Source organism: Dendrobates tinctorius, unplaced genomic scaffold (genome assembly GCF_039654945.1).
Source record: "Dendrobates tinctorius isolate UK_male_01 unplaced genomic scaffold, ASM3965494v1 ptg000039l, whole genome shotgun sequence".
In the NCBI taxonomy this organism is placed as follows: Eukaryota; Metazoa; Chordata; class Amphibia; order Anura; family Dendrobatidae; genus Dendrobates; species Dendrobates tinctorius.
The window spans coordinates 45,701,454-45,729,348 of NW_027361707.1; the positions used below are offsets into that span (position 1 = coordinate 45,701,454).

Genomic DNA, 27,895 nt, shown 5'->3' on the forward strand with positions numbered 1-27,895 from the left:
GCTGACACCCGACACAATGTGTCAGGGGACCGCCCCCGACACTTTTTCCCCTTGCACACAGCGATCAAACACGATCACGGTGTACCGGGGGTTAAAGGGAAGCATCGGCAGGGAGGGGGCTCCCTCCGTGCTTCCCTGAGCCCCCCCACAGCAGCGCAATGTGCAGCGCTGCTGTGGGGGGCTCCATCCCTGCAGGTCCCCGAAACCAAGATGGCGACGGGGACCTTCGGGGGCCTGCAGGGAGCTGGCTTCCTCAAGCCTGCAAAGCGCAGGCAAGGAGGAAGCCTTGTGAAGTGCCTGTGACAGATCGCTGATCTGTCACAGTGATCTGTGATGTGACAGATCAGCGATCTGTCACAGGACAGTGATGTCCCCAAATTCATTTTTTGGAGAAAAACAAACAAAAAAAAAAAAAAAACAATAAAAGTACACGTTTGGTATCGCTGCGTCTGTAACGACCCGCCCTATAAAACTGTTCCATTTAGCGAACCCCTTAAAAAATAAAAAACGAAGCAAAAAATAATGATTTATCATACCGCCGAACAAAAAGTGTAATAACGCGCGATCAAAAAGACGCATATAAATATCCATGGTACCGCTGAAAACATCATCTTGTCCCACAAAAAACGAGCCGCCATACAGCATCAGCAAAAAAAAAAAAGTTACAGCTCGCAAAAATAATTATTTTTTATATAAAATTGTTTTCATTGCATAAAAAGCGCCAAAACATAAAAAACTACATAAATGAGGTATCGCTGTAACCGTACTGACCCGAAGAATAAAAGCGCTTTATCAATTTTACCGCAGGCGGAACGGTATACACGCACCCCCCAAAAGAAATTCATGAAACGCTGGTTTTTGTTCATTCTGCGTCCCAAAAATCAGAATAAAAAGCGATCAAAAGATGTCACGTGCCCGAAAATGGTACCAATAAAAACATCAACTCGTCCCGCAAAAAATAAGACCTCACATGTCACATGACTGTGCTTCAAAATATGGAAAAATTATAGCTCTCAATATGTGGTGATGCAAAAACTATTTTTACAATAAAAAATGTCTTTTAGCGTGTGACAGCTGCCAAATATAAAAACCGCCATAAATAGTAAATCAAACCCCCCCGATATCACCCCCTTAGTTAGGGAAAAATAATAAAATTAAAAGAAAATGTATTTATTCCCATTGTCCCATTAGGGTTAGGGCTAGGGTTAGGGCTGAGATTAGGGTTAGGGTTGGAGTTAGAATTGGGGGTTTCCACTGTTTGGGCACATCAGGTGCTCTCCAAATGCAACATGGCGTCTGATCTCAATTCCAGCCAATTCTGCGTTGAAAAAGTCAAATGGTGCTCCTTCCCTTCCAAGCTCTGCCATGCGCCCAAACAGTGTTTTACCCCCACAAATGGGGTATCAGCCTACTCAGGACAAATTGCAAAATAACTTTTGGGGTCCAATTTCTCCTGTTACCCTTAGGAAAATAAAAAATTGGGGGAAAAATATCATTTTTGTGGAAAAACATTTTTTTATTTTCACGCCCGGGCGTTATAAACTTCTGTGAAGCACTTGGGGGTTCAAAGTGCTCACCACACATCTAGATAAGTTCCGTGGGGGGTCTAGTTTCCAAAATGGTGTCACTTGTGGGGAGTTTCATAGTTTAGGTACATCAGGGGCTCTCCAAACGCACGACACCCGCAGACCATTCCATCAAAGTCTGCATTCCAAAACGTCACTACTTCCCTTCCGAGCCCCGACGTATGCCCACAGAGTAGTTTTCTCCCACATATGGGGTATCAGCGTACTCAGGACAAATTGGACAACAACTTTTTGGGGTCCAATTTCGCCTGGTACCCTTGGGAAAATATGGGAAAATAAAAAAAATTGGTGACTAAAAGATCATGTTTGTGGAAAAAATATGATTTTTTAATTGTACGGCTGTATGTTATAAACTTCTGTGAAGCCCTTGGGGGTTCAAAGTTCTCACCACACTTCTAGATAAGTTCCTTGGAGGGTCTAGTTTCCAAAATGGTGTCATTTGTGGGGGGTTTCCACTGTTTTGGTACATCAGGGGTTTTCCAATAGCGACATGGTGTCCGATCTTAATTCCAGCCAAAAAAGTCAAATGGTGCTGCTTCCCTTCCGAGCTCTGCCTTGCGCCCAAATAGTCGTTTACCCCCACATATGGGGTATCAGCGTACTCCGGTCAAATTGCACAATAACTTTTAGGGTCCTGTTACCCTTGGAAAAATAAAAATTGGGGGTGAAAAAATCATTTTTTGTGGAAAAAGTATGATTTTTTAATTGTACGGCTGTACTTTATAAACTTCTGTGAAGCCCTTGTGGGGGGTCTAGTTTCCAAAATGGGGTCACTTGTGGGAGGTTTCCACTGTTTAGGTACATCAGGGGCTCTCCAAACGTGACATGGCGTCCGATCTGAATTCCAGCCAATTTTGCACTGAAAAAGTCAAACGGCGCTCCTTCCCTTCTGAGCTCTGCCATGCGCCGAAACAGTGGTTCCCCCCCCACATATCAGGTATCAGCGTACTCAGGAAAAACTGCACAATAACTTTTGCAGTCCAATTTCTCCTGTTACCCTTGGTAAAATAAAAAAAATTGAACCGGAAGTATTTTTTTTGTGAAAAAAAGTTAAATGTTCATTTTTTTTAAATATTCAAAAAATTCCTATGAAGCACCTGAAGAGTTAATAAACTTCTTGAATGTGGTTTTGAGCACCTTAAGTGGTGCAGTTTTTAGAATAGTGTCATTTTTGGGTATTTTCTATCATATAGACCCCTCAAAGTGGCTTCAAATGTGATGTGGTCCGTAAAAATAAAATGGTGTGGCAAAAATGAGAAATCGCTGGTCAACTTTTAACCCTTATAACTTCCTAACAAAAAAAAATTTTGGTTCCAAAATTGTGCTGATGTAAAGTAAACATGTGGGAAATGTTACTTTTTGTGTGCCGTATCTCTGTGATTTAAGGGCATAAAAATTAAAAGTTGAAAAATTGTGAAATTTTCAAAATTTTCGCCAAATTTCCGTTTTTTTCATAAATAGACGCAAGTTATATGAATGAAATTTTACCACTAGCACGAAGTACAATATGTCACGAGAAAACAATGTCAGAATCACCGGGATCCATTGAAGCGTTTCAGAGTTATTACCTCATAAAGGGACAGTGGTCAGAATTGTAAAAATTGGCCCGGTCATGAACGTGCAAACCACCCTTGGGGGTTAAGGGGTTAACAACCTTCCCATGTTGTTTGTATTTGGTCCAGATTTTAAACACAGCTGACTGTGAACAACCAACATCTTTTGCAACACTGCGTGATGATTTACCCTCTTTTAAGAGTTTGCTAATCCTCTCCTTTGCTTCACTTGACATCTCTCGTGTTGGACCCATGATTCATGTCAGTCCACTTGGTGCAACAGCTCTCCAAGGTGTGATCACTCCTTTTCAGATGCAGACTAGCGAGGAGATCTAATTTGATGCAGGTGTTAGTTTTGGGAATAAAAATTTACAGGGTGAGTCCATATTTTTTTCCCACAGAATTGAGTGACTCCATAATTTTTCCCCTCTGCTTGGTCATAAAGTAACCATTACTGACTACCACATTTTTTGTTCTTGATTTCTTTTAGTGTTTCTTACAGCCAGAAAGTTGACATCTTAAATGACTTTAGTTTTGTGCCATGTCTGTGATCTGCTTTTTCCTACAAAATTAAACAACTGAATGAACATCCTCCAAGGCTGGTGATTCCATAATTTTTGCCAGGGGTTGTAGTATTGCCTGCTACTGAAACAGTCATCCTTTGTAGCTGGAAAAATAAAATTGCAAAAATTCGTTTTTTATTTCTGACTTTTGAAAAAAAGACAAAAAAATAAAATCAATCATTTGACCCTATATATGGTTTACATAGATTTGTTATTTTTGTGATTACATATTATTTGATGGAGGCTCAGTATCAATAAAGATATTCCAGAAAGTTACCTTTAACGCAACCGCACTGAAGGTGCTGGACATATTACACTTAAAGCTCAGCTGTTTATCCAGGTTTCCATCTGGGTCTCTTCTCCCTAAATCTGCCATCATCACGCGGTCGGATGCAGCCAGCTTCTGGAATACCGTGCAGGTCATCCCGGTGAAGAGGGCGGATTTTATCACATAGGCTTCTAGGGCGATGTTTGGGGAATACTGGAGATAAAAAGAACAAGTTAGGACAATCTTGCTGGAGACATCTCCCATTGTAAGGAATATAGATTTGCTTTTCTTCATATTTGTCTGCGTTGAACAGTGCAATCGTCTTTGCTTTTCAATACTGTTAAAGGGGTAATCCCATCTGGTTTATTTATGGCTTATCCAAATCATAATAGATGGTAGAGAGATGGTCCGAATTCCCATTCAACTGTAAGGAAACTCCAACCACCTCTCTACTGAGAGCGACGTGATGGACCGCTCTTTATATAGATGCAGATCCCACGGGAAACATTTATGGCAAATGCTGTGGATGTGTTATAAATGTACAAGATGACAATAGCCCTTTAAAAGGTAAAATACGTGCCTATATTCTCTCCAGACTTTTGTCAGAAGGGCACCCTGCTGGCATCTGTCGGGTCCTTAGAGGACTGTGGTTTGCCTAATGTGCTACACATAGCCTTTAAGCCCCACAGTATCTTATATAATTTGATGCAATGACGTCCTACACACTGGTACCTATGGACTTACCGTGGAGTACACGGGGGCCCCATTGGCGAGTCGGTACGTGGCAATCCGCTGTAAGCACTGCACTATGCGTGTACAGGCCTTGGCATCTTTTTGGGCCTTCAGCAAGACTTGTTCATCCGCCAGCATGATGTTACTTGCTATATCAACCATAAAGTCACCGAGCTGCAGCAGGAAGGATATAAGAGATGTGCGATATTTGATTTTATTATACATTGGGAATAGGTTGGTTTCTTATTGGTGCCATTATGAATTTTGAGGGTGTTTATATACAATAGATCAAAATCAATAATTATTTCACTCATACCTTAAATCCGCCATTTGTAAAATTGGTTTTCATAGATACACTAGCTGAAGAGTCCGGTGCTGCCCGGGCATAGTAACTAACTACGGTTATAACAAATTATAATGATTATGTATATATATATATATATATATATATATATATATATATATATATATATATATATATATATAGAGTCCCACCCACTCCGCATAGCCACATTCACTATGATATCCCACATCATCCCGTCAGCCAGAGCCACCGAACTACTGCCCCTAATATCCCACATTATCCCGTCAGAGCCACCGGACTACTGCCCCTAATATCCCACATCATCCCGTCAGCCAGAGCCACCGGACTACTACCCCTAATATCCCACATCATTCCGTCAGAGCCACCAGACTACTGCTCCTAATATCCCACATCATCCTGTCAAAGTCACCGGACTACTACCCCTGATATCCCACATCATGCCATCAGCCAGGGCCACTGGACTACTACCACTAATATCCCACATCATCCCGTCAGTCAGAGCCACTGGACTCCTCCCCCTAATACTCTAATATCCCACATCATCCCGTTAGCCAGAGCTACCAGACTACTACCCCTAATATCCCACATCATCCCGTCAGCCTGGGGTCAGAACCAGAGCGCTTTGTGAAACAGTCCTAACTTCCATACCGGGGATCCCTTTAAAAGAGGCCTGGGGTCAGAACCAGAGCGCTGTATGGATTTGTCCTGCCTTTCATACCAATGATCCCTTTAATAGAAGCCTGGGGTGAGAATCAGAGAGCTGAGGGATTTACCCTAACGTCCATACCGGAGATCCCTTTAAGAGAGGCCTGGGGTCAGTACCAAAGCGCAGAGTGGATTTGCCCTAACTTCCATACCAATGATCCCTTTAAGAGACCCTGGGGTCAGAACCACAGAGCTGAGTGGAACGGTCCTAACTTCCATACCAGGGATCCCTTTAAGAGAGGCCTGGGGCCAGTGCCAAAGCGCTGGATGGATTTGCTCTGAGTTCCATACCAATGATCCCTTTAAGAGGGAAGATGTGCCTACGGGATGGAGGATGTGTGATGGGGATATGGGCAGGGAGGGGGCATTCATTTCTGTCATGTGCTCTGCTCCTTTCAGGGGGCAGACAATAGCTGGGAGCTTATGTTCCCGGGGATGCTAGATTTCTCCCACCATGTCAGTGTCTGCTGAGGTGTTGTCAAGTGGGAAAACTTGCTCATAGCAAACAATCACAGCTCAGCTACTTTTAACCAGCTCTGGTGAAATGAGAGATGCTTAGTGATTGATTGCAAGGAAAACTGTTGCTCAAAGCAACCAATCACAGCTCAGCCTCTTTTGAACAGCTCTGGTGAAATGAAAGATGCTTCGTGATTGGTTGGTGACACACACACACACACACACACACACACACACACACACATATTCACTTTTATATATAGAGACTAGCCAAAATAGCTGGAGTGTTCAGAGTACAGAGTATACAAAAGAGCAGTCACAGGATATTGAATGGAGTCGAAGCTGTAGCCTGGCACGGAAATATGTAGTCTATATTGATGGGTTGCAGGAAAGATGTAGGGACTTTGATTTTTTTTAACACCTTTTCCAAATGGTTACTAAATGGCGTGTCACATCTGTGTAATAATTTATTAATACCCAGGACACATAGACATAATGGCCCGATCCCTACTTTGGTCCCACTTCTACAGAAGAAAGCCATTGGCGACTGCCACACTGGATGACTTGGGGCACCTATTTGTTTGAAATGAATGGCTATAATATTAGTTCATTGGTAGATGTGTGGCCATTTACAGGGGGTCCTTTTTTGAGATTGGCGTTCTTGATCAATTACTTCAGTGTAATTTCACACTAGCACCAGGAAAACTGCCGATATACACGCTAAACATGTCTATGGGGGTTCATTAGATGGAGGCCAAAAGGTTGGCACCTTGTTTCCGTCTGGCTGATTATACATTGAGTATATATTTACCTATTTTACTCACTTTTATAATCCCACTAACTGAAGAGCCCGGCACTGCCCGAGCATAGTAACTAACTACGGTTAGTTATAAAAAATTATTATATATATATATATATATATATATATATATATATATATATATATATATATATATATATATATATATATATATATATATATATGTGTATAGCCCTGCCCACTCCACATAGCCACATTCACTATAATATCCCACATCATCCCGTCAGCCAGAGCCACCGAACTACTACTCCTAATATCCCACATCATCCCGTCAAAGCCACCGGAATACTACCCCTAATATCCCACATCATCCCATTAGCCAGAGCCACCGGACAACTACCACTATTATCCCACATCATCCCGTCACAGCCGCCGGACTACTACCCCCAATATCCCACATCATCCCGTCAGCCAGAGCCATTGGACAACTACCACTAATATAACACATCATCCCGTCATAACCGCCAGACTACTACCCCTAATATCCCATATCATCCCGTCAGCCAGAGCCACCGGACTACTACCTCTAATATCCCACATCATCCCGTCAGCCAGAGCCACCGGATTACTACCCCTAATATCCCACATCATCCCATCAGCCAGAGCCACCGGACTACTACCCCTAATATCCCACATTATCCAGTCAGCCAGAGCCACCGGACTACTACCACTAATATCCCACATCATCTCATCCCGTCAGCCAGAGCCACCGGACTACTACCTCTAATATCCCACATCATCCCGTCAGCCAGAGCCACCGGATTACTACCCCTAATATCCCACATCATCCCATCAGCCAGAGCCACCGGACTACTACCCCTAATATCCCACATTATCCAGTCAGCCAGAGCCACCGGACTACTACCCCTAATATCCCACATCATCACGTCAGCCTGGGGTCAGAACCAGAGCGCTGAGTGGAATGGTCCTAACTTCCATACCGGGGATCCCTTTAAAAGAGGCCTTGGGTCAGAACCAGAGCGCTGTATGGATTTGTCCTGCCTTTCATACCAATGATCCCTTTAATAGAAGTCTGGGGTCAGAATCAGAGCGCTGAGGGATTTGCTCTAACTTCCATACAGGAGATCCCGTTAAGAGAGGCCTGGGGTCAGAACCAAAGCGCTGGATGGATTTGCTCTGACTTCCATACCAATGATCCCTTTAAGAGGGAAGATGTGCCTATCGGATGGAGGATGTGTGATGGGCATATGGGCACGGGAGGGGGGGGACTCATTTCTGTCATGTACTCTCTGCTCCTTTCAGGGGGGCAGACAATGGCTGGGAGCTTATGTTCCCGGTGATGCTAGATTTCTCCCACCATGTCAGTGTCTGCTGAAGTGCTGTCAAGTGGGAAAACTTACTCATAGCAACCAATCTCAGCTCAGCTTCTTTTGAACAGCTCTGGTGAAATGAAAGATGCTTCGTAATTGGTTGGTGATACACACACACACATTCAGTTTTATTTATAGAGATAATACTCATATACTCCCCTTTTTATGCCAAATCATGTATGTATCTTGATACGTGCACATCTACATTGTGCCACTTTTTTTGTAATTTTTGAAATTTTCTTGAATAAGGATATATCTTTCTATTATATATTTTCTGTCTGGTTATCTCTTGGCTTGCCATGTTTCAAGTCCTCGATTGTTTTTTTTCCTTGGGTGTTTTCCACTCCTCTCACAGTACATCACTGATATTTTCGGGATAATTGAGCAATTTTATAATTTTTTCTCAACCATATATAAATAGATACTTCTGTAAAGTGTTACTGTTGTGTTTATCTAAAGGACATTGGCGCAGACTCCCGTAGATTGGCAGCAGCTAAACACCCCGAGAACAAAAGGATTGAAATTCCAACTTCTCCTACTTTACGTCACAGAAGAGTCGGGAGACCACCTGGCGCAGCTCAGTCGGGAGACCACCTGGCGCAGCTCAGAGTCGGGAGACCACCTGGCGCAGCTCAGAGTCGGGAGACCACCTGGCGCAGCTCAGAGTCGGGAGACCACCTGGCGCAGCTCAGAGTCGGGAGACCACCTTACACAGCTCAGAGTCGGGAGACCACCTTACACAGCCCGTGGGCCACCGATCTCTTGCTGAACAGATGCAGCACGAGTGATTTCAGCACTTGATGTAGTAATGGATTATTCTAGCTTATTCCTCTGCCCAGTTCCATATCTGCCATAGAAATATAATATCACACAATCTGCGGCTCCTCAGCTGGCGGCATCTTAGCTGCACGGTTCCCTCCAGAGGGTGGTCCGCTTCCTACACCCCCAGCTCTGTGATATGTGTAGCAGTGGAAAGATGCTCTACGTCTCATGCTTATGCTTACCTCTTTGTATTTATCGGCAAAACGGCCAAATTTTTCAATCATTTCCGCCACAAAGATAACGTCCATCTTGTCAGAGAAGTTGGCTGCCTCCACGGTGTAAGCCAGAAGTTGCTTTGCAGTTGCCATGGCGTTTGTCAGGTTAAGAGGCATCTAAAAATGAGCAATCATTAAAAAAAGTGTAAAAGAACGTCACAATAAAGACAAAACAATCAATGAAGAAGTACAAGCTGCATACTGTACTGGGCTGTCAGACCTCCTTTCTGCATGAGCACACTACTCCTCTGCCTCCCGGGGGGACGGTGTGCTCCTGAAGATTGACAGATCAGACCTGCGGCACGGTCACACTGCTGGTCCAGAATAAAGCGCTCTCCAATGCTGCAAGCAGAAGCCAAATGGCCTCTGCAGCATCAGAGGAGCTCCTGGAGGACAGCAGCTGCCAGGATCCAATGATCCAGCAAACCTCAGAGCATCACTTCTAAGCTGTGTATCATGGAGCTTCCAAGAGCTGCGCTCACTGCCTGGAAACCGTCCACCTCTGATAGACCGCCAGTAACCAAGCCAAAGAACACTAAGCAATACAATTAAAAACCCCGCCATTCTTGAGAACGGAGAGGATTTCTAATAAGTGGTAGATTGCAAAGGTGGTCGTTTTGACAAATACTTTGCAATTTTACCCATTTAAGAATTTGAGACAATCCCTTTAAGAAGTGGATAGAATAACAAATTAAAAATATTCTTCTTTCTGTGTATTAACGATATACATGAGATCTACAGCCGGCCACAGAACTGCTGCCGACATTTATATTTGTAGAGGAGAGGAGGGAAGTAGGGTTTAACCCTAAATAACTACTGCTGAGGACAGAACATTTTTTAAAAAAATTTTTCTATTACACTGGTCAATGAATTTAAAAAAAAAAAAAAAAAAAAAAAACCATCCCTTCCAATTCCACTTCTGTTTTCATTGGTTGCCTCATGTCTCACAGAATCAGAGACCATGCTGGAAGTGCCCTTCATCTTTCCCCGAGAATGTCCAGATTCATCGATAACATGGAACTGTAAATCCGCTTGTCAGAGACCACTTTTTGGAATGACAATTGTCAGAGTTGGGCTATGTTCACACGCAGACTTTTGCTGCACTTTTTTTTTTCTACAGCCAAAACCTTCAGTCCTGGCAGGAAAAACGCCCATTTTTCAATGTTTCTGCTGCATTTTTGTGGCCTTTTTTGGGTGCATATTACATGTGTGCTTTGTCTTCAGTACATATTTACTAAAAAATTAGCTTAATTCATCAAAAATGCTTAAAAAAATCTGCGTTTTTTGCAGTGTTTTTCCCACTTTCGCATTGCTTTCTATAGCTAAAAAAAAAAAGGAAAAAAACCCTGCATTTCTCAAATTTAGTCAGGGAGAAAAAAAAAGCAAGCAATACTTATGGCACTTTAAAAAGCAACTTTTGCATTGCATAAAAAAACCCCACAGCAATAACACAGCCAGTGAACATTGCCTTAAAGGTCCTCGGTAGTAAACATGACCTATGTACGATGCAGTGCGATTCTTCTCTGTCGGGGCGCAGCTCTCCGGTCATGTAATACATACCTGGTTAAACATGTACAGCACTCGTGTGACATCATTAGCGTACTGGCATCTGGAATAGTCGTGTTCTGCCCAGAAGCCTCCTCGGTCACACCGTCGCCAGGCTCTGATGTCATCTTGCTGATTGCCAGGATAGATGCCACCTCCGGCGGAGTAGCGGGTGCACAGGAGATACGCAGTGATCCCTGCCAATGTCCTCGGCCACCTAGCCGGTTACACAATGACACATCACCATTACACTGCTGCGTGCATTAAAAGGCAAAAGCATGAAAACAACAAACACAATTATCCATAAACTACGCATCAACTTTCCATGCAACACAAAGACTAAAACTACAATCCCTATCATGTAACACATCTCCATTCAGTCTGATGAATGACCGCCGGGTCTGTGCCAGCTCACACACATTATATAACTTTACACCATTGTGTGGTCTCTGTACATTCGGTTTTGGTCACATTCAAATGCTGCAGCCAATCACAGTCAGCAGTGGTGACGATTTATTGCCTGAGACCGCTCTGTGTGGGATTGGAGCAGCACTAGATGAGAAGTGGGAGGGAATGGTGAGATAAGTGGGCTTTTATTTGTTTTATTTTTTTCAGTATTTTTTTGGCGGAGGGGAGTGCAACAATTAAACAAATTCTGGAATTTATTTTTAAATAACGGACAAAACAACCAACATTTTGCTTTTCCTGAGGAATGAAGGATAATTTAAGCTTTTATATAATTTTTTTTATATACCATATTTTTCAGATTTTAAGACGCACTTTTGTTCCCCTAAATTTTGGGGGAAAGTGGGGGGGGGGGTGCGTCTTATAATGCGAATCTGTGTGCTGCTGTGCTATAGAGTGGGGGGGGGGGGCGCTCTGGCGTGGTGTCAGTGTAATATTCACTGCACCCGCTGTCCATCACCTCAGTGCTGAAGCCGCACTGAGTTGGTAGACAGGGGAGCGGCGCATGTTACATGTGCCTGCACTCTCCCCCCATCACTATAGTCACCTGCCGATGATTGCGCCTGCTCCCAGCTCCCCCAGTGGCTTTCCTGTGTCTGCGGAGATCCTTCTCCCACAGGGCTCGTGGCAGCAGCTGCTTATTCAGGAAGTTCATCACTTCAGGACCTTCCATGATGTGACCAATAGGACCTGCGGTCACGTGACTCCCAGTGTGCATTGCGAGTCACGTGACTGCAGGTCCTATTGGTCACATCATGGAAGGTCCTGTAGCTACAATGAGCTGCCTGAATAAGCAGCAGCTGCGTGCGCCCTCGCAGGAGAAGGATCTCAGCAGACACAGGAAAGCCACGGGGGGAGCTGGGAGCCATCATCAGAAGGTGAGTTAACTGTTTATTATTTTATCATTTGCTTGCTGGCGGGGGGAAATTTAGGGACGGGGGGGGCAATATATGAACGGGGGGCCAGGTGTGCCAGCAGGGGGGAATATATGAACGGGGGGCCAGGTGTGCCAGCAGGGGGGAATATAGGGACGGGGAGGACAATGTGTGCCAGCAGGGGGGACTATAGGAACAGGGGAGAAAATGTGTGCCAGCAGGGGGGAATATATGAACGAGGGGCCATGTGTGACAGAAGGGGCGAATATAGGGATGGGGGGGCAATGTGTGCCAGCAGGGGGGAATATATGTACGGGGGGGGGGGGGGGGGGGGGGGAGACAATGCGTGCCAGCAGGGCGAATATAGGGACGGGGGGACAATGTGTGCCAGCAGGGGGAATATAGGGATGCGGGGGCCGTGTGAGTGCCAGCAGGGGGTCATATAGTGACCAGGGGGGGCCATATCAAGGATAGGATGGGGGGCTGTGTTCCAGCACAAAGGGGCAATGTGCCAGGATGGGGGTTATATAGATACCAGGATAAGGGACATATATGGTATAAAATTTGAAAGACGGACACTGGCATTATAAGACACACCTCCATTTAACATAAAACATTTTTTTTTTTCTCTTTTTCTTCACCAAATTGGGGGTGCATCTTATAATCAGGTGCATCTTATAAAGCGAAAAATACAGTATGTTCAGTCCTTTTAAGGAACTTGACCTTGCGACCACATGATGGCTCTGGCTATTGTGAGGAGACTGCAGGCAGGTAGCATGCAGTAACAGACTGTACACAGACCAAGGGTGAAATGGGTTTATTAGTTTATTATACAGTGGAAACTCCACACAGGGAGAACACAGAGGGATAATATTCCCTAATACAGCATAAGGCTAATGGGGATAACTTAAGGAACAGGGACAAGTAAAGCTGACAATACAATAAAATATAACTTATCACTCAGGCGCCAGTCACGGTTGAACTTCTGTCTGTGACTGGTGCTGCCTAGAATGCGTCGCAGTGGGGGTCTGTCACAATCCTGAGGTAAATATGATGTAGTATCTTTTGACGTTGGCAGTGTCCTCCCGTGGTCCTGACAATGGCAGCGAATCCTTGGGATCCTGATGCAGGTCTTGGGTCCAGCAGATGAGGTGATGAAGAGGGATATGTCCTTATCCTCAGCATTGAGTGTCCGAACACTACAGAGATTTTCAGCACTGCCCAAACACAGTTTACAATGGGCAGCCTGGTTCGCTGTGCCGAATCGACACACGCCTAAGTCCTCTTCACAGACCTTGTCTCTCACGGTCAGTACTGTCAGTGGGGGCAGCTGTGGCTGCGTTGTCGGCTGGGCCAGCGGTCTCAGCGAGGACAGGGATGTCGGCTGGGGCAGTGGTGTCTGAGCGGTACTCAGTCGAAGGTCTCCTGTCAAAGCACTCTGCCGTCCCAGGTTCTGCTCTGCCCAGACGCCTCTCAGCTGATTTTACGGTCTGGAGTCTCAAGCTTTCTACCCCGCAATATAGGTGACAGCCCCGATGTGTCCGGACCCCTCACGGAGGAGACATGCGTAGTTAATTCCTTCCCCCTACACTATAACCGGCAACACTGCAGTATAGAGTAGAAGTAATGTTCTCTGATGAGGCGCAGCCTCCAGCAGACACCCGGCTGCCATGATCACCCATCAGCTCCATGTGAGTGCATTGGCAACCCAGCGTTTTAAATGCCGTTCTTCAGTGACTGCCAGCTGCATCTGCATAATGTCACGTAGCCCGTCCTGTGTGACACGGCCAGCAGGCCGGTAACAAATATAACAAGACAAAGGGGGATAGGGAAACATTTACACCGGTGGGCCCTGAGATAGGGAACGGGGAACATGGAGACCTCCTGCACTCCCCCGATTTAGTGTCACTAACGCTCCCTATGCCGGTTCCGCACCGGGCGCCGCTCAGGAACCTGTAGCCCTGGCACACCCTACACCTATCCCTTGCTAGGGAGCTGGGTGGCGCAGGCACTGGCCCCACCGCTGCACTAACACCAACATGAGGAAAAGTGACAAACAGGGAAACACTTAGCTTTGCTCTGATGCACTTGCTCCTGGCAACAGAGACCAACACCTGAGTGCATCTTCCTCCACCGTGTCCAACACCTGGGTGCAGCTTTACAGCAACAGCGTCCAGCACTGAGTGTCGCCTTGGAGCAACAGAGTCCAGCACCTGAGTGCAGCAAACTGAGTGCAGCTCTCAGTAACAGAGTCCAGCAAACTGAGTGCAGCTCTACACCATAACTGCCACTCCACCAAGCTTTGCAGGGATTCTTCACTGACACCATAGCTGCCACTCCACCATGCTTTACACAAACTCCTCGCTGACACCATGGCTGCCACTCCAGGACTCTGAAAGAACAGCCCTGGACTCGCCTCCAGCTCCCCATCCAGCTCCTTTCTTCACCCAGGATGGTTGGAAAGCCCAACAATAATAATATCACCAACGTGAGTGAGCACTACTGACACACCTTTATAGAGCAAACACACGTTAGTGATTCCCGTGCAATTACTCTAACCACCACCGGGGGCAAACTATCTCTAAAAACACCAGTACAATGACCATACTGGCCACCGGGGTAAAACTCTCTCTAAGCACAAGTGCAATGACCATACAGGCCACCGGGGACAAAACCAAGCCTGAGCAAAACAGCTCACAGGAAAAAAAAAAGGTTACTTGTTCATTTAATCTGTCAGATCCACCCTGAATCATGACACATAAGCTAACCAGCAGTGATTGGAGCTCGCTCTGGTAGCTGCTGTTACATGCAGCTGCTGGATGTGTAACATGGTATGGGACCTAATTTTATGGTCAACAGGGGGTGAGTTCACTGTGTAGCCTCAGCCTAGACGTATAATTTCCCTGCAGCACCACTTGTCTCCAGGCTATGTAAGGGCTAAGCTACCAAGAAGATGGATGGAGAAAACAAGTGCTTCAACAAGGCCTGGGTATGAACCCTGTAGAACCTTGCAAATGTGTGCAAGGACGACTAGGTTGCGGCCCTGCAAATTTGCAAGGCCGAAGCCTGGTGACAAATTGCCCACGAACCCGCCACAACCCAGGTGGAGTGAGCTCTTACTCCCGGAGGGGGCCGTTTTTCCTGAAGTCGGTACGCTTCCAGAATGGTAGAACGAATCCAGAGAGCGATCGTGGATTTGGATGCCAGAAGCCCTTTCCGGTGACCTTCAGAAATGACCAGCAAGGAATCGGACTGACGAAAAGAAGAGGTCCTGGCGAGATAGACACGCAGGGCTCTAACTACGTCCAGTATGTGGAGAGACTTCTCAAGTGGGTGAGAAGGAGCAGGACAAAAAGATGGGAGAACGATATCCTCATTGATGTGGAAAGAGGATACCACATTTGGAAGAAAAGAAGGAACGGGCCTGAGGACGACCTTATCCTGATGGAGAATCAGGTAAGGGGAACGACATGACAAGGCCGCCAACTCAGAAACTCTTCTGATGGATGTAATGGCAATCAAAAAGGTTACCTTCCACGAGAGAAGGGACAAAGGAATGTCCTGGATAGGCTCGAACGGCGCCTTCTGGAGAGCGCTAAGGACGAGATTGAGATACCACGGGTCTATCGGCGAATGATGAGGAGGAGCCACATGGGCGACCCCTTGGAGAAAGGTTTTGACCTGCGTTAAGGAAGCGAGCTCTCTTTGGAAGAGGATAGAAAGAGCGGAGACCTGGCCCTTGAGGGTACTGAGGGACAGCCCCGCATCTAAGCCAGACTGGAGAAAACCAAGTATAGATGGAATGGAGAAGGACATTGGAAAGACTTTTTTATCATCGCACCAATGGAAAAACGCCTTCCAGTACCTATGGTAAATGCGGGAAGAGGCTGGTTTTCTGGCTCTGATCATAGTCTGAATCACCTGGTTGGACAAACCTGATTCTCTCAGGATCGCGGCCTCAATGGCCATGCCGTTAAATTCAGAGACTGAGAATTCTCGTGGTAAAGGGGGCCTTGCAAGAGAAGATCTGTACGGACTGGAAGTTTCCAGGGAACGTCTGCGAGCATGTTCCCCAGTTCCGCGTACCAAGGTCGTCTTGGCCAATCTGGAACGACTAGAATCACTGGTACGCCTTCCGAATTTATCTTTTTGACCACTCGTGGGATCAAGGCCAGAGGCAGGAACAGATAAGGAAGTTGGAACTGGGACCACGGAATTACTAGAGCATCCCATGCGACGGCTAGAGGGTCCCTGGACCTGGCTACGAAATGCGGAACTTTGTGGTTCATCCGAGATGCCATGAGATCGACGTCCGGGGTGCCCCAACGGTGGCATATCTGATTGAAGACTGTGGGGTGACACTGACGCTAGGCCTTGACGACTCAAAGTCGGCTGCCCAATTTTCCACCCCTGGAATGTGAACGGCGGAGATTGCCGGAACGCAACGTTCTGCCCAGCGGAGTATCTTGGCCACTTCTGACATTACTTGCTTGCTGTGCGTGCCCCCCCCTGGTAGTTTATGTACGCCACAGCCGTGGCGTTGTCCGACTGAATACGGACTGGCTTGCAGGAGAGGAGAGGCTGCCAGTGAAGAAGGGCCAGGAAGATTGCTCTGATCATCAGAAGATTGATAGGGAGAAGAGCCTCCTGTGGATTCCAGCGTACTTGGGCCGCTTTCTGATGGAACACGGCTCCCCATCCTAGAAGGCTGGCATCGGTGGTGATGACTTGCCACTGAGGCGGAAGGAAGGACCTCCCTTGGAGAACTGACGCTGGCAGTGACCACCAAGTGAGGGATTGCCTCACTCTGAGAGGGAGGAGAATGGGACGGTCCAAGGACATCGTGGTCTTGTCCCAGGCTGAAAGCAGAGACAGCTGGAGGGGGCGAAGATGAAATTGTGCAAAGGGCAATGCTTCCATGGAAGCCACCATCTTCCCCAGAACCTTCTTGCAGGACCGAATGGGAATGAGAGTTGGCCGTTTGAGAATTCTGATGCCCTTGGAAAAGAGCCGCAAATTTTTCCCTCGGAAGAAAAACCCAGGCTAGATTCGTGTCGAATTCCATGCCCAGAAAGGTCAGACGCTGAGTGGGGATCAGAATGGACTTCTCCTTGTTGACTAGCCAACCGAGGCGGCAGAGAGTGTCCAGGGTTATCTGAAGACTCTGAAGGCAGTCCTGACGGGACGAGCCCTTGATCAAAAGATCGTCCAGATAAGGGATGATGAGGATCCCTCTGGAGCGAAGGATGGCCATGACGGTCACCATCACCTTCGTGAAAACACGGGGAGCGGAAGCTAGGCCGAAGGGAAGAGCCGTGAACTGATAGTGGTCTCCCTGAATCGCAAATCGAAGATATTTCTGATGTTGCACACAAACCGGAATGTGCAGATAGGCGTCCCAAATGTCCACAGAGCAGAGGAATTTCCCGGGTTCCATGGAGGCTATCACCGACCGAAGAGACTCCATTTTGAAATGAAGAATCTTCACGTGGCGATTGAGCAATTTGAGGTCCAGAATTGGACGAAGGGAGCCGTCTTTTTTCAGGACTACGAAGAGATTTGAGTAGAACCCTGAAAACCGTTCGTTTGGGGGGACGGGAACAATCACTCCGGAGGAAAGAAGGGAGGAAATGGCCTGCAGAAACCCCGGAATCTGGGACCGCTGTCTCGGAGGCCGAGACAGGAAAAAACGTCTGTTCGGGGGGGGAAGCAAATTCGATCTTGTATCCGTATGCGACGATTTCTCTGACCCAAGATTCGTCGACAACAGACAGCCAAGCATCCACGAAAAAGGAAAGTCTGCCTCCCACCCTGGAAGAACTTCCAGGTGGGGGTGACCCGTCACTTGGAGGAAAACCTGCCGGAACTGGCGCCTGAAGACCTGGAGTATTGTCCTCTAGATCTCCAGCAGGGAGCTGGCTTGTAAGATGTTTTTTTCTCTTCTCGCTCTCTAGTGGCAGAGGAGCGATCTTGCTGGGCAGATCTGTCCGTGGACGAGAAGGGACGAAAAGGCCTAAACGGCCGAAAACCCTTTCAATTAAAAAAAAGTCTTGGTCGAGACGGGGTAAGAGAAGTGCTTTTACCACCAGTGGCATCAGAGATTAGCTGGTCCAGCTTGGCTCCAAAGAGCCTAGAACCGTGGAATGGCAGATTAGTAAGGGACTTTTTTGAAGTGGTATCCGCATTCCATGACTTTAGCCAAAGGACTCGGTGTATAGCTACTATGTTGCTATTAGCCCTTGCTACTCACCCGGCCGCGTCCAAAAGGTATTTACCGGCATGGTTAATCTGATCTGCCAGATCTGCCAACTCGTCCTGAGGAGCTGTTGCCAATATGCCCCTGCGAAGGATTTTTGCCCAAGCGGATATGACTTTCGCTACCCAGGCAGATGTGAAAATAGGACAGAGGGAGGCACCGGATGCCTCAAAAATTGACTTAGCTAGAGATTCAATCTGCCTGTCTGTAGGAACTTTAAGCGATGCCCCATCTGGTAGTGATAGTACCGTTTTAGAGGCTATCCGGGAAACTGGGGGATACACCTCGGGAGCCTTGGTCCATTTTGTGAGCAGGTCTGCCTCAAAAGGGTACAGCACGTCTAAGTACTTGCGGCCTGAGAAACGTTGCTCAGGGCGCTCCCAGTGTTTGGCCAAGGTAGCATCGAACTCTTTGTGATTGGGAAAGGTTCGAGACGGAGGTCTTGCTCGTTTAAGGAGCACAGAGCATTCCTGAGGGGGAGCCTTATCTTGCTTAATTTTAAGGGTTTGAAAGATAGCCGAAATGAGACTATCGACCATGTCCCGTGTTTTAGAAACGTTGTCTGCTTCTGAACTCAATTCCGATTGAGAGTCATCTCCAGACTTAGGGTCGTCATCGGAGGAAGGAGAATGAAACCTGGCAGACTCAGAGGGACCCTGCAAGCTAGAGGACGAAGTAGACAGAGCCCACTTCCTAGAGTTCCTGCCCTGTCTGTCTCTCAGAAGGTCGCGGTCAGGAGTGGACGACTCACCCTGAGAGGCGGTTGGCGCAGGTGGCAGTAGATAGCTGTGGAAGTCGTTCTAAGACCTGGACCAGAGACTGAGAAACCTTAGTCAAGTCCGAGACTGACTGAGACATTACAATGGCTCACTCCGGGGGAAGTGGAGTGTCCTCAGCCCGGGACTCGGCGTGCTCCTGAGATGCAGACATAGCGGAAGGACTGCAGGACGGGCAGAAGGGGGACGGCCGACCCGAAGCCCACTTCTTTTTACAGCACGGACAGGCGTAATGAGTAGCGGTGGGCCTGAAGTAGAGATCCCTAGAAGGATTGGGCATAAGTAAAACTGCGCTGAGAGACCGCAGTAGATCGTGAAGAAACTGCAGAGGGGAGCTAATTTGAGCCTCAGTGTAGAGCCTACCCAGATTCAGGCGAGCAGCCGAACGCCGAAGTGTCCCCCAAGCAGCGCAGGAAGAGAAGTGAAAACCAGGAAACACCCGATAAGGAGGAAGGGGGCGGAGCTTAGCGGCCGAGCCGCGATTGGACAAACGCGGTGAAGGAGGTGCGGTAAAGAGGGGAGGCTGGCATATCAAAAGGAAAGGAGCCCTGTGATGGGCTAGTAAAGGCGCGCAGAAAAGCGCGCTCAGAACGGGGGAGGGAGCGGGCTGAGAGCGCCGAAACGAAAGTGGACCGAGGACGCCGCAGCCCCGTACTGCCTGTGCAGAGAGGAAGGCGCGATATAAGTGGTATTGCCGGTAGGATACTTGCTTTGGCTGAGTATGCTCAACGACATGTCCCCTTGAAAGTGCAGTGAGAGATTGAGAGAGACGCGCGACTGTGAGGTCGGCGCGCGGCAGGCAGGGAAAAAGAGGCGGGAGATTTAAATTCAGGGAGCCCAGTAAATGCTGCCGATGTATCTCTGGGTATGATGCGGGGCTGGAGGGATCGTACAGGCACTTAGCTGACGTCCCTGAAGAGGATGATCACAGGGGCCCACGGAGATAAGGCAAGCCGCTGGAGAGAATCCTCTATGCCCGCATCTTGCAGAAGACGGCGTAGACCTCCTGCAACCGTCGTCTTCCTCTCAGTCCTGTCCAGAGAGAGGGGTGAGCAGGGGGACTGGCAAGGACCAGCCACCTGTCCACAGCCCATAGCACCGGAAGGTGATAGGGCCAACATCCTGCCTGCGGTACTGAGAGGTGCGATGTGGATGACACCACACTACTCGCTCAGCCGCCTGATATGGGAAATCAGGGTGATAGCTACACCCTGTTTCCCGACGGAGAACCTGAAAAATAAAGAGAAAAGGTTAAAAGGTTCGACTAAAAACCTAAAAGAAAAAATGTATTATTAAGAGCGAATCTGGGAAGATCCCGGTCCGCCTCCTACAGACACTAAGCACAAACTGGGGTGCTTGGTGCCTGTCGGTGGGTGTATACTGCCGGGGAGGAGCTAATTTTCTTGTTTTGCATAGTGTCAGCCTCCTAGCAGCAGCAGCAGCATACACCCATGGTAATCTGTGTCCCCCAATAAGGCGATAAAGAAAAAGAATTGGTGCTGTACATAAAGATGGCCGAGGCTACAAGAAGATTACCAACACCGTGATACTGAGCTGCAGAACGGTCGGAAAAACCATACAGCGGTTTAACAAGACAGTTTCTACTCAGAACTGGACTCGCTATGGTTGCCCAAAGAAGTTGAGTACACATGCTCAGCGTCATATCCAGAGGTTATCTTTTCTGAACAGAGTGCTGCCAGCATTGCTGCAGAGGTTAAAGGGGTGGTGGGTCAGCCTGTCAGTGCCCAGACCATACGCCGCACACTGCATCACATTGGTCTGCAGGGCTGTGGTCTCAGAAGGAAGTCTCTCTTTAAGATGATTCACAAGAAAGCCAGCAAACAGTTTGCTGCAGACAAAGGACAAGGATAAATGGAACCATGTCCTGTGATCCGATGAGACCACGATAAACTTATTTGATTCAAATGGTGTCAAGCGTGTGTGCCACCAACCAGGTGAGGAGTACAAAGACAAGTGTCATGGCTTGGGGTTGCATGAGTGCTGCTGGCTTTGGAGAGATACAGTTCTTTGAGTGAACCATGAATGCCAACATGTTCTGTGACATACTGAAGTAGAGCATAATCCACTCCCTGTGGAGCTGGGCCACAAGGTAGTATTCCAACATGATAACGACCCTAAACACACCTCTAAGACGACCACTGCCTTGCTAATTGGATCTGCCAATTGTCTCTTCATTCCTAAACCCTATATTGAGCACATGTGGGGCATCCTCAAAATGGAAGGTGGAGGAGAACAAAGTCTCCAACATCCACCAGCTCCGTGATGTCGTCATGGAGGAGTGGAAGAGGATTCCTGTCGCAACCTGTGAAGCTCTAGTGACCTTCAAGTCCAAGAGAGTTAAGGCAGGGCTTGAAAATAATGGTGACCACACAAGATATTGACACTTTGGGGTGTACTCACTTTTGTTGGCAGCAATTTAGACACTAATGGCTGTGTGTTGAGTTATAGGGTGCCAAATTTACACTGCTATACAAGCTGTACTCTGACTACTTTACATTGTATGAAAGCGTCAGATCTTCAGTGTTGCCCCATGAAAAGATATAATACATTATTTAAAAAAAAATTTGAGGCGTGTACTCACTTTTGTGATATACTATATATATCACTGTGAAACATATCCAATCCATGTGATGCTAGTGAGAGTCTGCAGCATGCACTCAATGGCTTCTCAACCAACCAGTAAAAACCCATAAGTTCACAGTTTCTGATTAGTAAACAGGACAAAATAAGTCTGACCCTCTGATGAATGTCCAGAGGGTCAGTAGCACCGGAAATGGTCAGTTTGGTGCCAGATGCTCTTTGGGAACAAGTTACAACAGCTATTACGCTGATGAAGCCCCTGTATTATGGGTAAATATGTATATGAAATACTCAGTGCCTGATGACAGATGAATAATGTTAAAATAGGCCAAAACCCCCCCAAGGAATGAAATGTTCACCCACCTGAAATCCCCTTTGTTGTTGATCACTCTGTCCATGGGGCAATACTGTGCTGAACTCTCCAGCACCACGATATCCACAGTCCTGCTGTTATTACCTCGCCTGCTCTGCACCCGGCAGCCCCAGTTCCCGGTTGATCCAGCTTGTATGTTGGAAATGGTCAGTGCACTAAAAAGGGGATCAAGGTGTCACAACTACACACAAAGGCAAAACTATTATAATAAATTCATACCTTCCACTGCCATAATTCACCTATTGGAGCATTTACAACAGAAGATAAAATACTTTAAAGAGGACCTGTTACCAGGACAAAAATGGCCAGGTTTAGCTCTTATTTTATCCCTGCTGTTTCCCAGAGTGTTCCGTATTTTTTCTGTAAGTTTCAGGGATATGGGCCTTTTTATTTAGTACTGACTTTACCATGGGGTGAGGCTCACAGGATCCTCTGGGGCGGGTCTTTAGGCTGCTCTGCATTATATTGCCTTGCAAGTCACCTCTCCTTAGTGAAGAGCATAATTATAACAAGTAAATAAAAAGGCTCATATTTCTGGAACAGTATAGCAAATTTCCAAAAAAATTAAATACAACCCCCCCTCCAAAAAAAGAGAGCAAGGAAATAGTAATAGTACATGTAAATAATACAGGGCACTTGGTTAAGACTATTTTGATTAAAAAAAAGCATAAAAGTCATCCCACCAAGGTGTACCCATCGGGACGGTTCTAACCTGTCTCCAGTATTAAAATCTTACTATGTGTCAAATGACGTCAATGTGAATAAGGGCAGAGCAGGATAAGGCCCGGCTGAGACACCCATCCATGGGAAGCTATACAGATGAAATACTCCGCTCAGGAAAGGGAGCCCTGCCTCTTGTATGTACAGGCTACAAGCGATAACTGCAACACCAAAAAACTGAGCTGGACTATAAGCTGGCATGTGTGCAAAGTTTAAGGCTATGTGCCCAAGTTGCAGACATGCTGCGGAATTGTCTGCAGCATTTCCACAACTCCCCGCCACGGGTAAAACGCATGCGGAATTCACAAGCGTTTTACAAGCGTTTTTAGCTAGCTGAACGATAGCGCTTTTCCAAGCGATTTGAAGCATCGCTTGGAAAAGTGATTGACAGGTTGGTCACACTTGTCAAGCATAGTGCTTGACAAGTGTGAACAACTTTTTACTATTGATGCTGCCTATGCAGCATCAATAGTAAAAGATAGAATGTTCAAAATAATTAATAAAAAAAAAAAAAAAATAGGGATATACTTACCCTCTGTCGGCCCCCGGAGTCCCTCCCAGTCCTGACCGTTACGTCATCAGAGGTCATTGTGCAATGCATCCCTGGGAACGGAAGTTGCCGCCAGCACCAATGAGGACTGGGAGGGCTCCGGGGGCCGACAGAGGGTGAGTATATCCCTATTTTTTATTTTAATTCTATTTTTAACAGGAATATGGCACCCAGGGCATGGAGGAGAGTCTCCTCTTCTTCAGACCCTGGGTACCATCCACACATGAAGCACTCACTTTACGCATGGTGGGCATAGCCACATACATAAAGTGAGCGTTTCAATGCAATCCTACGGCAGCAGAATCTCCGCAATTCCATAGAATTAATGGACATGCTGCGGATTTTACCGCGATGCGATTCCGAAGCGGTAAAATGCGCAGCATAGGCACAGCAACTGCGGAATCCCATAGGATTGCATGATAATGCGTTTTTTTAAGCATTTCCGCTGCGGCGGAAACGCTTAAAAGCCGCAACGTGGGCACGCAGCCTTAGGGCAAGTTCACACTGTGGCCATTTCACAGACAAAACCCAAGAAAAAAACAAAAATGAGCACATTTCCTACAGAAAACAAGCAAATACTAATAGCACATATTTAAATATATATATATATATATATATATATATATATATATATATATATATAAATAAATAAATAACACAGGGTACTTAGTTAGCGCTGTTTTGATCAAATACATTTTTTTTATTTTTCTATTTGTGTTTTGTCTGTGAAATTGCCGCAGTGTGAACATGCTCTTACACTTATGTACTGAGTATTACAGCTTATAGTCCAGAACAGTTTTTTTTTTTTGCTTTGCTGAAAAAATAACATAGGAAAAACGCTCTTGTAAACTTGACAACCCCCCTTTAACTAGTACTCATGGCACTGAATATTTCTGGCCATGCATGTGCTGAAAATCATTAAAAATGTATAAAAGACGTTACATCGCACCCCCAACCAGTTCAGGGGGTAGAAGTCTTGGGAAACTGTGGGATATTGCGGTGCAATGCATACAATTCTCCGGGGTTTGGTAAATCAGGGAAAAATAACAGAATAAATGAATCTTTATGACCCAATATGCACAGTGATCTTTAGGCTGCTGGCTTCTTATACAATGCCAAATTCCTATAGGGATTTTATGATTTGTAAATTAAACAATGTATATTGTACCTGGCAATCAGTGAACAGTTGTGGATCATGTTCTTCTGAACAAAAATCCCCTGCGACTCGTCCGTTTCCACAATCCTCCCATCCTGATACCACAACACCTGCATGTCCTGGTCTATGTAGGAAGCCATGCACTGGAAAGGGAGGCTGTCCCCTTCAAACACAACCTGACGATGGGAAGGGGTCATGTAAAATGAAGGCAGCTCCAGAGGCGAGTCTGAAAAGTAAAGTAGATAAAATAATTTAAAAAAAATTCAAATTAAAAAAAAAAAAAAAAAAAAAAAAAAAAAATCTTGTTACCAAATATACAAGATTTTATTAACTCTATTTTAAAATACCACTTACAGAAAGTATCAATAGGCAGATTTTCACCCCCTGCACACCTTATCGGGACATAGAAATTCTGTCAATTCCCCTGTATGTGACCTAATAAAATAACAATTCAGAATTTTTTTTTTCTCTGCACTGCATCATTCCTCTATTGTTCTTTCCAGAAATGTATAAATGGGGTCTGCGAGAATGGTGTGTATCCGGGTGCTGCTGTATTGATTAAATCACAGCTTCTATCCTGGCTTTATTATTCCTCCTTATCAACAGTCGGCTTCCTCTGCCTTCCCTGAGACTTTAGGTGCTTTCCTATCTCTACATTGAAAACCTGTGTACAACCTTTCCCTTAAAAATAGGAGGGCTGAGACACACGGCCCTATAACTCAGACGAGGATCACAATGCTTGTGACTGACTGTCCAGACCAGAGTGTGACCGCACGTGCAGTGGTTAGCAAAAGTATTCACCCACTTGTGTGAATACATTTTTGTATTTTGCCATCTCACATCCTGGAATTTGACATTTTTTTTTTTTTTTTTAAGGTCTCCATCCGTTAAAGAATATGCCTACAACTGTGAACATTTGTGCATAACTATTCACCCCCTAGAGTCAGTACATTTTAGAGCCTCCTTTTGCAGCAATTACAGCTGCAAGACGCTTTGGATAAGTCTCCTTGAGCTTTCCATATCTTGTCACTGGGATTTTTGCCCATTCCTCAAGACAAAACTGCTCCAATTCCTTCTAGTTAGATGATTTCCTCTGGTGAGCAGCAATCTTCTAGTCTGACACAGATTCCCAACTCTGACCATTTTCCCTGTCCCTGCTACCAAAAAACACCCACACAGCATGATGTTGCCACCATCATGTTTCACTATGGGGATGGTGTTCTTGTAGTGATGAGCCATGTTGGTTTGAGCCAGAGAGTAGAGTTTACCCGGGAGGCCAAAAAGCTCAATTTTGGTCTCATATGACTACAGAACCTTTCTCCAAACATTTGGGAGTCTCACACATGTCTTTTAGTAAACTCAAATTGAGCCTTAAAATTTGCATGTAAGTAAAGGCTTTTTTTCTGCCAAAGCTTCCATAAAGGCCACCTCTATAGAATGTACGGCTTATTGTGGTCTCCTTGGTCTTCATAGTGTTGTTTGGTTAGTGGTGATTCTTGCTTAAAGGGAACGGGTCTTCCATGACCTCCAACCCAGCAGTATTCACTTATTTATTAGTAATTTGCCTGCCTAACCAGCCTTGTTCATGCGCAGTGCACACCTCTGAAGCCGGGAAGAGTACACCTGGCTTCAGAGACAGAATGAGTGGCACGCATGCGCTAGATTTGTGTAAGCGGTGATGATGCCGCTCGGGCACATTATGTTATCATGTCCACAGGGGCATAATGAAATGGAAAGAGAGCTGACTAGTCTGGGGCAACTAATGCCATTTGACTACAAAAATGTTATATAGGGCTTGATAGGCAGGGAACTTACTCATAAGTGAGTTAGAGGGAATGGGGGACCTGACAGGTTCACTTTAATGGGGTTGCAGCCTCTGTGGACTTTCCGAAAAGGTGTGTGTATACTGACAGACCATGAGACACTTAGGATGCCCACCTGGGTGCAATCTTTCACTAAGCATGTGACTTATGAAGGAAATTGCTTGCACCAGAAAATTTTAGGGGCTTCACCACAAAAGGGGTGAACATATATGCACAGGTAAATTTTTAGATCCCAACCAAAAAATTTATTGTATGCCTATATTGTTCTCACTTCACCAACTTAGACTATTTAATGCTGATTTATCACACACAAATCAGATTAGAAACATATGTAAATGCAGGCTGTAACGTAACAAAATAGGTAAAACGCCAAGAGGGGCGAATACTTTTGCAAATCGCAGTATTTCTATGCAGCTGTCACACTAGGGCCAGGAGAGCAGGCGGCCAGTCTTAGCACTCGTCCGAGTTATACGGCTATCTGACTTCCCTATCACAGAGAGAAGAGACGGAGAGCAGTCACAACCAGGAGCTCTGCTGGATTTGTATCATTTTTGCAGAACGCTCTGCTAGATAAAAGGACTTGCAGACACGGATGACAGCACATTTTTAATGAAGACTATTTAGAAAGTTGCATTTAGCCAGGAAATATTTATGATCAATGAATATTCACCTACTAGCCAGTACAGCACTGTATGTATCCCCCTGCGGGGACTGTTCATCAGCACGCCATGTTTCCCTACAGTACGTGGCCTCCTGGAGGCGCTCTAGACGTCTAGTCTTCCATCTGTGCAGATACAGATCTCCAGAGAGTCACGCCTAGTCTACACATATCTCCAGCAAGTCAGGCCTAGTCTACACATATCTCCAGCAAGTCAGGCCTAGTCTATACATATCTCCAGCAAGTCAGGCCTAGTCTACACATATCTCCAGCAAGTCAGGCCTAGTCTACACATATCTCCAGCAAGTCAGGCCTAGTCTATAAATATCTCCAGCAATTCACGCCTAGTCTACACATATCTCCAGCAAGTCAGGCCTAGTCTACACATATCTCCAGCAAGTCAGGCCTAGTCTACACATATCTCCAGCAAGTCAGGCCTAGTCTACACATATCTCCAGCAAGTCAGGCCTAGTCTACACATATCTCCAGCAAGTCAGGCCTAGTCTATACATATCTCCAGCAAGTCAGGCCTAGTCTACACATATCTCCAGCAAGTCAGGCCTAGTCTACACATATCTCCAGCAAGTCAGGCCTAGTCTACACATATCTCCAGCAAGTCAGGCCTAGTCTATACATATCTCCAGCATTTCACATCTAGTCTATACATATCTCCAGCAAGTCAGGCCTAGTCTATACATATCTCCAGAAAGTCAGGCCTAGT

At 46.2% G+C, this 27,895-nt stretch overlaps 1 protein-coding gene across 1 annotated transcript in view; it reads right to left on the minus strand.

The window, feature by feature from the left end:
* The window catches only part of ADGRA3 (adhesion G protein-coupled receptor A3), a 96,750-nt gene that overhangs the window by 36,988 nt on the left and 31,867 nt on the right, over nucleotides 1-27,895 (minus strand). Inside the window, exons 7-12 of the mRNA XM_073574669.1 lie at nucleotides 24,706-24,919; nucleotides 22,258-22,422; nucleotides 10,937-11,138; nucleotides 9,344-9,493; nucleotides 4,715-4,876; nucleotides 3,980-4,183 (exon numbers count right to left, since the gene is read on the minus strand). Of these exons, the coding sequence (XP_073430770.1) occupies nucleotides 3,980-4,183; nucleotides 4,715-4,876; nucleotides 9,344-9,493; nucleotides 10,937-11,138; nucleotides 22,258-22,422; nucleotides 24,706-24,919 (1,097 nt within the window). The remainder of the gene's footprint in view (nucleotides 1-3,979; nucleotides 4,184-4,714; nucleotides 4,877-9,343; nucleotides 9,494-10,936; nucleotides 11,139-22,257; nucleotides 22,423-24,705; nucleotides 24,920-27,895) is intronic.